This window comes from Nomascus leucogenys, chromosome 10 (assembly GCF_006542625.1).
Source record: "Nomascus leucogenys isolate Asia chromosome 10, Asia_NLE_v1, whole genome shotgun sequence".
Classification (NCBI taxonomy): Eukaryota; Metazoa; Chordata; class Mammalia; order Primates; family Hylobatidae; genus Nomascus; species Nomascus leucogenys.
The window spans coordinates 54,419,493-54,433,655 of NC_044390.1; the positions used below are offsets into that span (position 1 = coordinate 54,419,493).

At 48.5% G+C, this 14,163-nt stretch overlaps 1 protein-coding gene across 9 annotated transcripts in view; it reads right to left on the minus strand.

The window, feature by feature from the left end:
* The window catches only part of NWD1 (NACHT and WD repeat domain containing 1), a 99,244-nt gene that overhangs the window by 61,435 nt on the left and 23,646 nt on the right, over positions 1–14,163 (minus strand). For all 9 annotated transcript variants that reach the window (XM_030820515.1, XM_030820511.1, XM_030820507.1 and 6 more), the window contains 2 exons: positions 9,804–11,076; positions 557–760 (listed from right to left, as the gene is read on the minus strand). In XM_030820515.1, the coding sequence (XP_030676375.1) occupies positions 557–760; positions 9,804–11,076 (1,477 nt within the window). The remainder of the gene's footprint in view (positions 1–556; positions 761–9,803; positions 11,077–14,163) is intronic.

Consider the following 14,163-nt stretch of genomic DNA (forward strand, 5'->3'; position numbering starts at 1 on the left):
CTGTTGCCAGGCTGGAGTACAGTGGCGCGATCTTGGCTCACTGCCACCTCCGCCTCCCAGGTTCAAGTGATTCTCCAGCCTCAGCCTCCCGAGTAGCTGGGAAAACAGGCACGTGCCATCGCGTCTGGCTAATTTTTGTATTTTTAATAGAGACACGGTTTCACCATGTTGGCCAGACTGGTCTCGAACTCCTGACCTCAGGTGATCCACCCACCTCAGCCTCCCAAAGTGCTGACACACCTAGCTAATTTTCTTGTTTTTTTGTAGAGATGGGGCCTCGCTATGTTGCCCAGGCTGACCTCCAACTCCTTGCCTCCAGCAATACTCCCACCCTGGCCCCACGACGTGCTGGGATTATAAGCATGAGCCACTGCGTCCAGCCTCAACTCAATTTTAAAAATAAGTGAATTGTGTCAGAGTTCTAACTGGACTTGATTCCCTGGGAATGGGGAGTGAAGGATCTGGTACTGAGAAGATCTGGTACTGAGAAGCCAGTGAGTCCTCATTCTTGGGTACCCACCCAGACGGTGTCGCTGCCACTGCTGCCTGGACCTACCTGTGGGCGATGGCCAGGAGGGTGAAGCCATCCACGGGCCTCCTGGCCAAGTAGTATTCCAGATCCCGACGAAGCCGCACCCACAGCAGGGGCGGGAAGCGCAGCAGCTCCTTGCTGGGCGGGGTCCAGTCCCGGTACACATCCTGCAGGACCTCGTCGTCCAAGGACAAAACATCCTTCAGCTCTGCCTCCGAGAGACCGTGTCTGAAGGGAGGACCGGTGGGCTTTGAGGCACATCTCATGTCTTCTGCATTTGGAGGATGCAGAATCCAAGAGAGGGAGGGATACAGCCACCGGCGCTGTGTCCAGCACACCACCTGGGATCAGCATTTGGACAGCGCCCACAAGGGACCAAGCACTGTTAGGGCAGTACCCACCAAGGAAGACCTTTTCCGATTTTTTTTTTTTTTTTTTTTTTTGAGACAGAGTCTCACTCTGTCGCCCAGGTTGGAGTGCAGTGGTGCAATCTCGGCTCACTGCAACCTCTGCCTCCCGGGTTCAAGCGATTCTCCTGCCTCAGTCTCCTGAGCAGCTGGGACTACAGGCACCACCACACCTGGCTAATTTTTGTATTTTTAGTAGAGACGGGGTTTCACCATGTTGGTCAAGCTGGTCTCCAACTCCTGACCTCGTGATCCACCTGCCTCAGTCTCCCAAAGTGCCAATCTTTTCCTCTGCATGCACACCTACAGAACCATAAATGGCCCGCTCCTTAACCTCAAAGGGGTCAGAGACGGACACTATAGGAAGGGAAGGACGTGGTAACTCAAGGAAAATAATGCAGAAACCAACTGCACCCACCCCACTCTACCCTGGCCCACCAAGGCGTGTCTTTAAATTAGGATAAGTAGGCTGGGCATGGTGGCTCATGCCTGTAATCCGTGCACTTTGGGAGGCTGAGGCAGGAAGACTGCTTGAGGCCAGAGCCCAAGACCTGTTGCCTAGGCAACACAGGGAGACCCACCTCTACAAAAGAAATTAAAAATTAGCTGGGCATGGGGGCACATGCCTATAGTCCCTGCTTCTCTAGAGGCTGAGGTGGGAGGATCACTTGAGCCCAGGAGGTTGAGGCTGCAGTGAGCTGTGATTACATCACTGCACTCCAGCCTGGGCAAAAGAGTGAGATCCTGTCTCTAAAATAAATACATAAATAAATGAACAAATAAACTGGTTAAAAATTAATAAAATTCAAAATTAAGTTTCTTGGTTGCATGAACCATCTTTCAAAGTTTTAAATTCAGTTTCTGAGTTGCGTGAAGCGCCTTTCAAGTGTTCCATAGTTTTTGTGGCTTGTAGTTACCATATTGGTAATAATGTCATACCCAACACTGTCCTCTTTGCAAACTTTTTTTTTTTTTTTTTTTGAGACAGAGTCTCACTCTGTTGCCTAGGTTGGAGTTCAGTGGCACCATCTCAGCTCACTGCAATCTCTGCCTCTTGGCCTCAAGCAATTCTCCTGCCTCAGCCTCCCATGTAGCTGGGACTACAGGTGTGCACCACCACGCCCAGCTAATTTTTGTATTTTTAGTAGAGATGGGGTTTCACTATGTTGGCCAGGCTGCTCTCCAACTCCTGATCTCAGGTGATCTGCCTGCCTCAGCCTCCCAAAGTGTTGGGATTAGGCATAAGCCACTGCACCTGGCCTGCAAAAGTTCAATGATATGGTATCAGAGAGAGCCTAGGAGATGTGCCCATGGTCATGGTTGAACCACTAGGTTGAGAGCCCATCTTCATTCCTGAAGACATCCCCTAAGCAATGCGAACCCCAGAGCAGGCACCTCACTTGGCACTCCCAGAGGACCCGCCTAGCCTGAATTGCAAAACAGGGCTGTGCATGGTCATCAGGCTTGCGTTTGATCCTAGCTGAGAGACCTTGGCGAGGAATGTACCTTCTCTTTGCCTCAGTTTCCTCATCCGCCAAAAGCAAAACTGTTGAGGGCTAAGAAGAAAATGCACTAGTTCCTCTTTTTCTGAACTCTTATTCTGGCGAATAGATCTCATTGGTCCTTCCAGTAGCCTTGGAGAACAGATGCTCTCCCAACCAGCTCCTCTATGCAGAGGAGGAAGTGAGGCTCCCAGAGGGCACAGGGCATGCTAAGTGCAGCATTTCTTGGGCTCTCACGGTTGATGTTTGGGGTCAGATCATTTTTTAGGGTGGCAACCGTCCTGTGTGTTGTAGGGCAGCAGTCCCCAGTCTTTTTGGCACCAGGGGCCAGTTTCTTGGAAGACAATTTTTTTTTCCACGGACCAGGGTGGGGGTGACGGTTTTCGGATGATCAAGTGCATTACATTTGTATACTTTATTTCTATTATTATTACATTGCAATATATAACGAAATAATTCTACAACTCCCCATAATGTAAAATCAGAGGGAGCCCTGAGCTTGTTTTCCTGAAACTACACAGTCCCACCTGGGGGTGATGGGAGACAGTGACAGGTCATCAGGCATTAGATTCTCATAAGGTTCAGGCAACCTCGATCCCTTGTATGCGCAGTTCCCAACAGGGTTTGTGGTCTTATGAGAATCGAATGATGCTGCTGACCTGACAAGAGGTGGAGCTCAGGTGGTAATGGGAGTGATGAGGAGCAGCGAGAAGTGGCTGTAGATACAGATGAAGCTTCACTTGTTCGCCCACTGCTCACCTCCTACTGTGCAGCCTGGTTCCTAACAGGCCACAGACCGGTACCGGTACTGGGAGATGGGGACCCCTGTTGTAGGATGTGTAGCAGCCTCCATCTGAGCCTCCACCCACTAGATGCTGGTAGCATGATAGATAGACAGACAGATGTATAGATAGGCATATAGATTATAGATAGACAGATTATAGAGAGAGATATATAAATAAAAGATAGAGCAATAGATACAGAGATAGATAAACATAAAGATAAACAGATAGATGATAGATAAATAGATATAGATAGGCAGATAGACATATAGTTGACCCTTGAAGAACACAGGTTTGAACTGCATGAATCCACTTATATGTGGATTTGCTTCCACCTGTGCTGCCTCTGAGACAGCAAGACCAAGTCCCCTTCTTCTCCTCCCCTCCTCCTCCTCTTCCTCTGCCTACTCAGTGTGAAGATGACCAGGATAAAGACCTTTGTGATGATCCACTTCCACTTCATGAATAGTACATGTATTTTTCTTCCTTATTGTTTTCTCTTCTTTTGAGACAGAGTCTTGCTCTGTCACCCAGCCTCGAGTGCAATGGCGCAATCCAGGCTCACTGCAACCTCCGCCTCCCGGGTTCAAGCAATTTTCATACTCAGCCTCCCAAGTAGCTGGAATTACAAGCATGAGAAACTGCACCCAGCCCCCCTTATGATTTTCTTATCATTTTCTTTTCTCTACTTTGTTTTATTGTAGGAATACAGTCTGTAATACATAGAACATATGAAATACATGTTCGTCGACCATTTATGTTACTGGTAAGGCTTCTGGTCAACAGTAGGCTATTAGTTTTTAAGATTTAGGAGAGTCAAAAGTTATACATCAATTTTGAGGTACGTTGGGAGACAGTTGGTCCCCTAACTCCCAGGTTGTTCAAGAGCCAACTGTATATACAGAGATAGATTATAGGCCAGGTACGGTGGCTCACGCCTGTAATCCCAGCACTTTGGGAGGCCAAGGTGGGAGGATCGCTTGAGCCCAAGAGTTTGAGAGCAGCCTGGGCAACATAGTGAGACCCTGTCTCTACTAAATAAATAAATAAATAAATAAACAAACAAACAAACAAACAAATAAATAAATAAATAAGGCTGGATGTGGTGGCTCATTCCTGTAATCCTAGCACTTTGGGAGGCCAAGGCAGATTATTTGAGGCCAGGAGTTCGAGACCAGCCTGGCCAATATGGCAAAACCCTGTCTCTACTAAAAATACAAAAATTAGCCAGGCACGGTGGTGCACGCCTATAATCCCAGCTACTTGAGAGGCTGAGACATGAGAATCATTTGAACCTAGGAGGCGGAGGTTGCAGTGAGCTGAGATTGCACCACTGCATTCCAGCCTAAGCAACAGAGTGAGACTCTGTCTCAAAGAAAAAAAAAGAAGAAATAAATAACTGGGTGTGGTGGCATGCACCTGTAGTCTCAGCTACTCAGAGGGGGCTGAGTCTTGAGCCCAAGAAGTCAAGACTGCGGTGAGCTGTGATCGCTTCACTGCACTCCAGCCTGGGTCACAGAGAGTGAGACCCTGTCCCCCCCAAAAAAAAGAGAGAGGGAGAGAGAGAGAGATTAATGATAGATAGGATCGAAATAGATGAGCAATACAGAGATAGATATAGAGATTTATTGATTGATTATAAATGAATAGATGGATAGAAATAGAGATGATAGATAAATAGGTCATTTAAATAGGTGGATAGATTAAAATGATGTATTTGTAGATGTGGGATAGATATAGAGTTAGATAGGTATAGACAGATGGTAGAGAGATACAAGGATAGATTACTGGAAATGATAGAGATAGATGGAGACTATACATATTTATCAATGGGACATAGAGAAATATATAGCTATAGAGAGATAGACATAGATAGATAGATATGATGGATGGGTGGATGAATGGATGGATGGATGGAAGATAGAGATGATGGATGCAGGGAAGATAGAGATTATGGGTGGATGGATGGATGGATGGATGATACAGATGATAGGTGGGTAGATGGGTGGATGGATGGATGGATGATACAGATGATAGGTGGGTGGATGGGTTGATGGATGGATGGATTATAGAGATGATGGGTGGGTGGATGGATGGATAGATGGATGGATGGATGGATGAATGATAGAGATGATGGGTGGGTGGATGGATGGATGGATGGATGGATATAGAGATGATGGATGGAAGGAAGATAGAGATGATGGATGTATGGATGGATAGATGGATGGCTATAGAGATGATGGATGGATGGAAGATAGAGATGATGGGTGGAAGGAAGAATAGAGTGGATGGATGGATGGATGGAAGATAGAGATGATGGATAAAAGGAAGACAGAGATGATGGATGGAAGGATAGTTGGAATTTAGAGAGAATGGGTGGAAGGATGGAAGATCAAGATGATGGATAGATGAATGGAAGATAGAGATGATGGACGGATGGATGGATGGATGGATGGATGGATGGATGGATGGATGGATGGAAAATAGAGACAATGGATGGAAGGAAGGTAGAGATGATGGGTGGATAGATGGATGGATAGATGGATGGAAGATAGAGATGATGGGTGGATGGATGGACGGATGATAGACATGATAGACGGAAGGAAGATCGAGATAATGGGTGGACGGATGGATGGATGGAAGATAGAGATGATGGGTGGATGGATAGATGGATGGAAGATGGAAACAATGGATGGATGGATAGATGGATTTAGAGAGAATGGATGGAAGGATGGAAGATCGAGATGATGGATAGATGGATGGAAGATAGAGATGATGGATGGATGGATGAAAGGTCGAGATGATGGATAGATGGATGAATAGATGGATGGATGATAGAGATGATGGATGGAAGGAAGATCAAGATGATGGGTGGATGGATGGATGGATGGATGGGTGGATGGATGGATGGCTGGAAGATAGAGATGATGGATAAAAGGAAGATAGAGATGATGGATGGAAGGATAGATGGAATTTAGAGAGAGTGAGTGGATGGAAGGATGGAGGATTGAGATGATGGATAGATGGATGGAAGATAGAGACAATGGATGGATGGATGAAAGGTCAAGATGATGAATGGATGGATGGATGATAGAGATGATGGAAGGAGGGAGGGAGGGATGGATTGATGGATGGATGAATGGATAGGGTCTCTCATGCTAAGGCAAGGTTTCTTATCCTCTGCACTATCAACAGCTGAGGCTGGATCATTCTCTAAAGTAGGACCATCCTTTGCACTGTAGGGTGTTAAACAGCATCCCTGGACTCCACTCAGTAAAGACACCAGGAGCACCACCCTGCTCAGTCATGACAACAAAAAATGCCTCCAGACACTGTCTAGTGTCCCCTGTGGGGGGGTGGGGGAGGGCATGGAGAATTATCTTGAGGTGACGACCTCTGGCCTAGAAGGATTTCAGGTCTGTTCCAAGAGCGAAGCTCTCACTATCCCGCCTCATGGATCTGATGTGTAAGCATAACATATTTTCATGGAACTGGAGCAACCAAAATCATCCACCTTATCATCATGCTTCATAAACCACCTCCCCCGCCACCCCTGTGAAAGACCTGGCTTTAATAATTGGACCAGATATGGGACCAAGTAGGCCAATTGATTTCTGTCTCCCTGTACTTTGGAATTGGGACCCAAAGAAAAAGTCAGTAAGATGGCACCTTGTCACAGAAATATGAGCTCCTGATGCCAACTGTGGCTCAAGGCAAGCTGAAGTTCCAGAGAGGCCGAAGGAAGAGTCTACAAGAGGAGTTGATGTGCAGAGAGGACCCCCGAGGGAGAAGGAAGGAGAAGCTGCTCTGATTTTTATGACAGTTTCCATTGACAACTCACTTCCTCCAAGTCAACTTCAACAGAATGGCCCAATGGGCCACCCCTCTATTCTGGCACATGCCCCAGTTGTTATTTGCACTTTTTTTTGGAGACAAGGTCTTGCTCTGTTGCCCAGGCTGGAGTGCAGTGGCATGATCACAGCTCACTGCAGCCATGACCTCCTGGCTCAACAAATCCTCCTGCCTCAGCCTCCCGAGTAGCTGGGACTACAGGTGTAAGCCACCATGCCCAGCTACTAGTTTTACTTTTCACTGAGGCAGGGGCTCTCACTTTGTTGCTCAGGCTGGTCTTGAACTCCTGGGCTCAAGTAATTCTCCCACCTTGGCCTCCCAACGTGCTGGGATTACAGGTGTGAGCCACCACACCAGGCCGTATTTGTACTCTTACAGAGTGTAGGCCAGTCGGGAAATCTGGGATATGTCCCCTGGAGTCAGCTATAAGACAGACCTGAATTTCCCTAACTCCTCATTGGAAGGAAGCCCAGTGGCACAATTATGGCTTACTGCAGCCTTCAACTCCTGTGCTCAAGTGATCCTCCCATCTCAGCCTCCTCAGTAGCTAGGTCTATAGGCATGAACTACCATGCTCAGCTAATTAAAAAAAATTGTTGTACAGACAGGGGCCTCACTCTGTTGTCTAGGCTGGTCTCAAACTCCTGGATTCAAGTGATCCTCCCACCTCAGCCTCCCAAAACGCTGGCATTACAGGAGTGAGCTACTGCACTCAGCATATTCTCTTATTTCCTACACTAGCATGAATGTGTTTCTATTTCTGGCAAAGAAACAAGCAGAAAGACCTCCTCGCTGGGGTGACCACCACCCTCTAGATGAATTTGTGGTAACTGACAAAGGTCTGAAATGGCACAGGCTGAGAAAAAAAAAATTCCCCTAAAATTGAGAAGAGGCAAAACTATGTCGTCCAGCATTTTGGATGATGGTTTTGAGTGTTTGCTGTTGGCCAGTTGCAGTAAAGGCAAAGTTTTGTTCCTTGGTGTCTCTGCCAATTGGCAGAGGACAAACTCAGAGGAGGGAGTGTGGCTTCTTGGGTGCTTCTGATTAACCCCTTCCTCTCTGCTGCTTGTTATTTTTGCTTTTGCTTCCTTCCTTCCTTCCTACCTTCATCCCTTCCTTCCTTCCTTTCTTCCTTTCACTTTTTCTTCCTCTTCCCTTCTTTTCTTTTCTTCCTTTCTTCTTTCCTCTTTCCTTTTCTCTTTTTCTATTTCTTTCTTTCCTTTATCTCTTCTTTCCTTCTTTTTTTTCTTTCTTACTATCTTCCTTCCTCCTTCTTTCCTTCCTTCCTTCCTTCCTTCCTTCCTTCCTTCCTTCCTTCTCTTTCTCTTTCTTTTTGAGATGGAGTCTTCCTTTGTCACCCAGGCTGGAGCACAGTGGCACTATCTCGGCTCACTGCAACCTCCACCTCCCGGGTTCAAGTGATTCTCCTGCCTCAGCCTCCCAAGCAGCTGGGATTACAGGTGCCCGCCACCATGCCAGGCTAATTTTTGTATTCTTAGTTGAGACGAGGTTTCACCATGTTGACCAGACTGGTCTCAAACTCCTGACTTCAAGTGATGCACCTACCTTGGCCTCCCAAAGCGCTGCGATTACAAGCGTAAGCCACCATGCCAGGCCTCCTTCCTTCCTTCCTTCCTTCCTTCCTTCCTTCCTTCCTTCCTTCCTTCCTTCCTTCCTTCCTTTTTCTTTCTTTCTCTCTCCTTCTTCCTTCCTTTCTTTCACTCTTCCTTTCTTTCTGTCTCCTTCCTTCCTGCCTGCCTTTCTTCCCTCTCTCTCTCTCTTTCTTTTTTTTTCTTGCTATATCCAAAAAGCAACATATGCCTGTTACTTTTGACTCCTCATCCATACCTGGCATCTCTGAGCAATGGCCCCAGACTATCATGACCCAAGTTTATTGCAATTTTTTTTTTTTGAGATTGAGTTTTGCTCTTGTTGCCCAGGCTGGAGTGCAATGGCGTGATCTCGGCTCATGGCAAACTCCACCTCCTGGATTCAAGTGATTCTCCTACCTCAGCCTCCCAAGTAGCTGGGATTACAGGCATGCACCACCACGCCTGGCTAATTTTTTGCATTTTTAGTGGAGACAGAGTTTCTCCATGTTTTGTCAGGCTGATCTCCAACCCCCAACCTTGGGTGATCCACCCGCCTCGGCCTCCCAAAGTGCTGGAATTACAGGTGTGAGCCACCGTGCCTGGCCTAGTTTATTGCAATTTATAGCCCCGTGACTTTTACTGGGCTAAGCAACCATGTAGGCAGTCCTTTCTTTCTTTTACACGTGTGTATTTATTTTCCCAGCTTTTGAGGTATAATTGACAAACAAAAATTGTATTTAGCTGGGCACGGTGGTGCACGCCTGTAGTCCCAGCTACCCTACTTGGCAGGCTGAGATGGGAGGAGCACTTGAGCCTGGCAGTTGAAGACTGCAGTGAGCTATGATAGTGCCACTGCACTCCAGCCTGGGTGACACAGCCAGACTCCTATCTCTAAAAATAAAAATAAAAATAAAAAAATCATATTTTGCTGGGCACAGTGGTGCACACCTGTAGTCCCAGCTACTCAGCAGGTGAGGCGCGAGGATCACTTGAGCCTGGGAGTTGGAGACTGCAGTGAGCTATGATCACACCACTGCCCTCCAGCCTGGGTGACATAGCCAGACCTCCATCTCTAAAAATAAAAATAAAAAAACACACAAATAAATAAATAAGAGTTTCAAAACACAGAGACTTACCGGGAAGACACAACGTAGCCTAGCACGTGGGCCACGAGGAGCCGCCCGTGTGTCTGCTCCAGGCGGGCACAGAGCTGGTGTGTGGCTTCCTCTGCGGTGGTGGCCAGCGAGGCAGGTACGGTGAAGGAGGCCCATCTCCGGGCCTCCTCAAAGGCCAGCCTCAGCTGCCCCGGGTTCCCACACTCTGGGAGGCTGGCCCAGAGCAAATCTGTGTGCACCGGCCTAAGCGTCCTCCTTGCAGCCGCCAGGAGGAGTTGGATCATCTCCTGGCCTTGGTTTCCGGAGAGGGGCTTCACCTCCCAGTAGGCCTCCGGGTCCAGGAGCACCCGCTGCAAGGTGTCCAAAACCCCCAGTGCCCCCGAGCAAGCTGAGAGGATGAGATGCACACTCGGGGGGCAGTTGAGAGGCAGCCAGGGAACCCTCCGAGCATGGCGGACAGAGTCCAGGTCATCCATAGCATCCAGCAGGAGCACGAGAGACTCGAAGTTTCTGCAAGAGACAGTGTGGAGGAGGGTATGGAAAAACTGGACCACCCTGGTGTGGGTGTCCAGAACCTGGGCAGGGGGCAAGGGCAGCCCATAGGCCAAGCACACCTGGAAGCAGATGCTCTTCAGCAGGCTGCGGGCATCTGAGCTCATTTGTGACGTCCCCAGCAGCCGCAGGATGGTCACTGTCTTGTGCCCGAGCAACCTTGGCATCTGCTCAGCCAGCTTGCACATCAGGGCTGTCTTTCCAATGCCCGGGGGCCCAAAGAGTACCAGGGGGGTGTGCTGCTTGCTATCGTCGTGCCTGAGCTGCTGCCCGAGCTGGGCCAGGAGTTCCTGGCGTCCGCAGAAGGTCTGAGTGATCTCCGAGCTCTGCCAAAGGTGGTGGCGGATCTCTTGGTAGAGCCATGCCAACTCCTGTCCGGCCGTATCCAGCTCACGGAGGCGTGTGAGGACCTGGTGATTGGCCCTCACCACAAACTGCTCACCCAGCTCCTTCAGGTAGCGGGCGTGAGTCTTGTTCTTGGGGTTCACCAAGTCGCGGCTCCATGGCAGGCGGTGGGCCTTGAGGACCCCGGGGTGCATGTCAGTGATGTGACCCTTGAGGCTGCTGAGAAGGTTCTGGGCATCAGTGCCCAGGCAGCCATCCGCGAGCCGGTCCACCATCCTGAGGGCGCAGTCTTCAAGGATGTGTTTGTGGAGGTCTTGGATCTCTCGAAGGAAGACGGTGGCTCCCTGGTCCCGGTCCTCTGAGCTCAGCAGGCCCCGCTCTATCTCCCACTCAATGACTGCCAAAGTGGGGAAGGTGGGAAGGAAGTGTGGTCATTATTGGGTCAGCAGCTGACCTAAATGGGGTTGCTGGGAGACCTGTTGTTGGGGGACGTGCATTGGTTCTCAAGATTAATGTGCACCAGAGTCCAACCAGGGGTGCTCAAAAAGACCCGCATGGCTGGACCTCACCTCCAGAAGTGATTCAGCAGATCTGAGTGGGGCCCCGGAGTTTGCATTTGCAACAAGCCAAGGTTTGCTGGTCCAGGGACTGCACTCAGAGTTACACTAATTAAGCCATTATTCTTATTCTTATTCTTATTCTTATTCTTATTCTTATTGAGACGGGGTCTCACTCTGTCGCCCAGGCTGGAGTGGAGTGGCGCGATCTCAGCTCACTGCAACCTCCGCCTCCCAGGCTCAAGCGATCCTTCCACCTCAGCCTCCCGAGTAGCTGGGATTACAGGCATGCACTATCACGCCTGGCTAATTTTTGTATTTTTTGTAGAGACGGGGTCTTACTATGTTGCCCAAGCTGGTCTCCAACTCCTGAGCTCAAGCAATTCTCCAACCTCGGCCTCCCAAAGTGCTGGGATTACAGGCGTGAGCCACTGCGCCTGACCTGATTTAGCCATTAATCAAAGACCCCTCAGGGTAGGCAACACAGAGGTCCCATGTGAGGAGTAGTCACACTGTAAAACAATGCTGTCATCCTCAAAAAGTGAACCACGGAGTTACTATCGCACCCAGCAATTCCACTCCCAGGTATCTGTTGAAAATACCTGAAAACAGAGACTCCAACAAATATTAATACACCCTAGCTTGTAACAGCACCATTCACAACAGCCAAAAGACAGAAACAACCCAAACATCCATCAACAGGCTGGGCGTGGGGTCTCACACCTGTAATCCCAGCACTTTGGGAGCCCAAGGTGGGCAGATCACCTGAGGTCAGGAGTTCAAGACCAGCCTGGCCAACATGGTGAAACCTCATCACTACTAAAAATACAAAAATTAGCCCGGCATGATGCCACACACCTGTAATCCCAACTACTCAAGAGGCTAAGACAGGAGACTCGCTTGAACCCGGGAGGCGGAGGTTGCAGTGAGCCAAGATCATGTCACTGCACTTCAGCCTGTGCAACAGAGCGAGACTCCGTCTCAAAAACAAAACAAATCAAAACAAACATCCATCAACAGATGAATGGATAAACAAAATATGGTCCTTCCACACAATGGGATACTATTCGACCATTGAAATGGATGAAGTACTCACAGGTGTTAAAATGTGGATGAACCTCAAAAATATGATGCCAAGTGAGAGAAGCCAGACACAAAAGGCCCTGTAGTGTGAGATTCCATTGACATGAAATGTCCAGAACAGGCAAATTAATAGAGACAGAAAGCAGACTGATGGTAGCCTGCGCTGGGAGAGGGGAGATGGGGAGTGTTTAATGGGTAGAGCTTCTTTTGAGGTGATGAAAATGTCTTGGAGGGCCAGGTGTAGTTCATGCCTGTAATCTCAGCACTTTGGGAGGCAGAGGCTGGATGATCACTTGAGCTCAGGAGTTCGAGACCAGCCTGGGCAACACAGCAAAACCCTGTCTCTACAAAAAATAAGTTAGCTACCTGTGATGGCATGTGACTGCGGTCCCAGCTACTGGGGAAGCTGAGGTGGGAGGATTGCTTGAGCCCAGGAGCTGGAGGCCACGCTCAGCCGTGATCGTGCCACTGCACTACAGCCTGGGCAATAGAGTAAGACCTTGTCTCAAAAAAATAAATAAATAAATAAATAAATAAATAAATAAATAAATAAATAGAAAATGTCAGCCAGGCGCAGGTGCTCATACCTGTAATCCCAGCACTTTGGGAGGCCAAGGCGGGCTGATCAAGAGGTCAGGGGTTTGAGACCAGCCTGAGCAACATGGGGAAACCCCGTCTCTACTGAAAACACAAAAATTAGCCAGGCCTGGTGGCACATGCCTGTAATCCCAGCTACTTAGGAGGCTGAGGCAGGAGAATTTCTTGAACCTGGGAAGCAGAGGTTGCAGTGAGCCAAGATCGCACCACTGCACTCCAGCCTGGGCAATAGAGCAAGACTCCATCTCAAAAAAAAAAGAAAGAAAGAAAAAGAAAATGTCTTGGAACTAGACAGAGGTGGCAGTTGCACGACACAGTGAATGTACTAATTGGCCATTGAAGAACATGGGCTTAAACTACACAGGTCAAGTTTCTTCTGCCTCTGCCACCCCTGAGACAGCAAGACCAACCCCTCCTCTTCCTATTCAAGGTGAAGATGATGAGGATGAAGACCTTTGTGACTGACGATCCACTTATGCTTAATCAATAGCAAACATACTTTCTCTTCCTTGTGATTTTTGTAATAACATTTTCTTTTCTCTAGCTTACTTGATTGTAAGAAAACAGGATATGATAGATAGAACATGCAAAATATGTGTTCGTCGACTGTTTTTTTTTTTTTTTTTTTTTCCTTAGACAGAGTCTCACTCTGCTGCCAGGCTGGAGTGCAGTGGTACGATCTCAGCTCACCACAACACCTCTGCCTCCCAGGTTCAAGTGATTCTCCTGCCTCAGCCTCCCAAGTAGCTGGGGCTACAGGTGCACACCACCATGCCCAGCTAATTTTTGTATTTTTAGTAGAGATGGAGTTTCACTATGTTGGCCAGGCTGGTCTTGAACTCCTGACTTCGTGATCCATCCGCCTCAGCCTCCCAAAGTGCTGGGATTATAGGCATGAGCCACCACGCCCGGCCAAATGTTTATGTTGTTTGTTTGCTTGTTTGTTTGTTTGTTTGATACAGGGTCTCACTCTGTTACCCAGACTGAAGTACAGAGGTACAATCTTGGTTCACGGCAACCTCCGCCTCCTAGGCTGATGCAATCCTCCCACCTCACCCTCCTGAGTAGCTGACACTACAGGTGTGCACCACCACACCCAACTAATGTTAATTTTTTTTTTAAATAAAAGTGGGGTTTTGCCATGTTGTCCAGACTGGTCTCCAACTCTGGGCTCAAGTAATCCACCCACCTCAGCCTCCCAAAGTGCTGGGATTACAGGCATGAGTCACCGCACCTGGTCAACAATT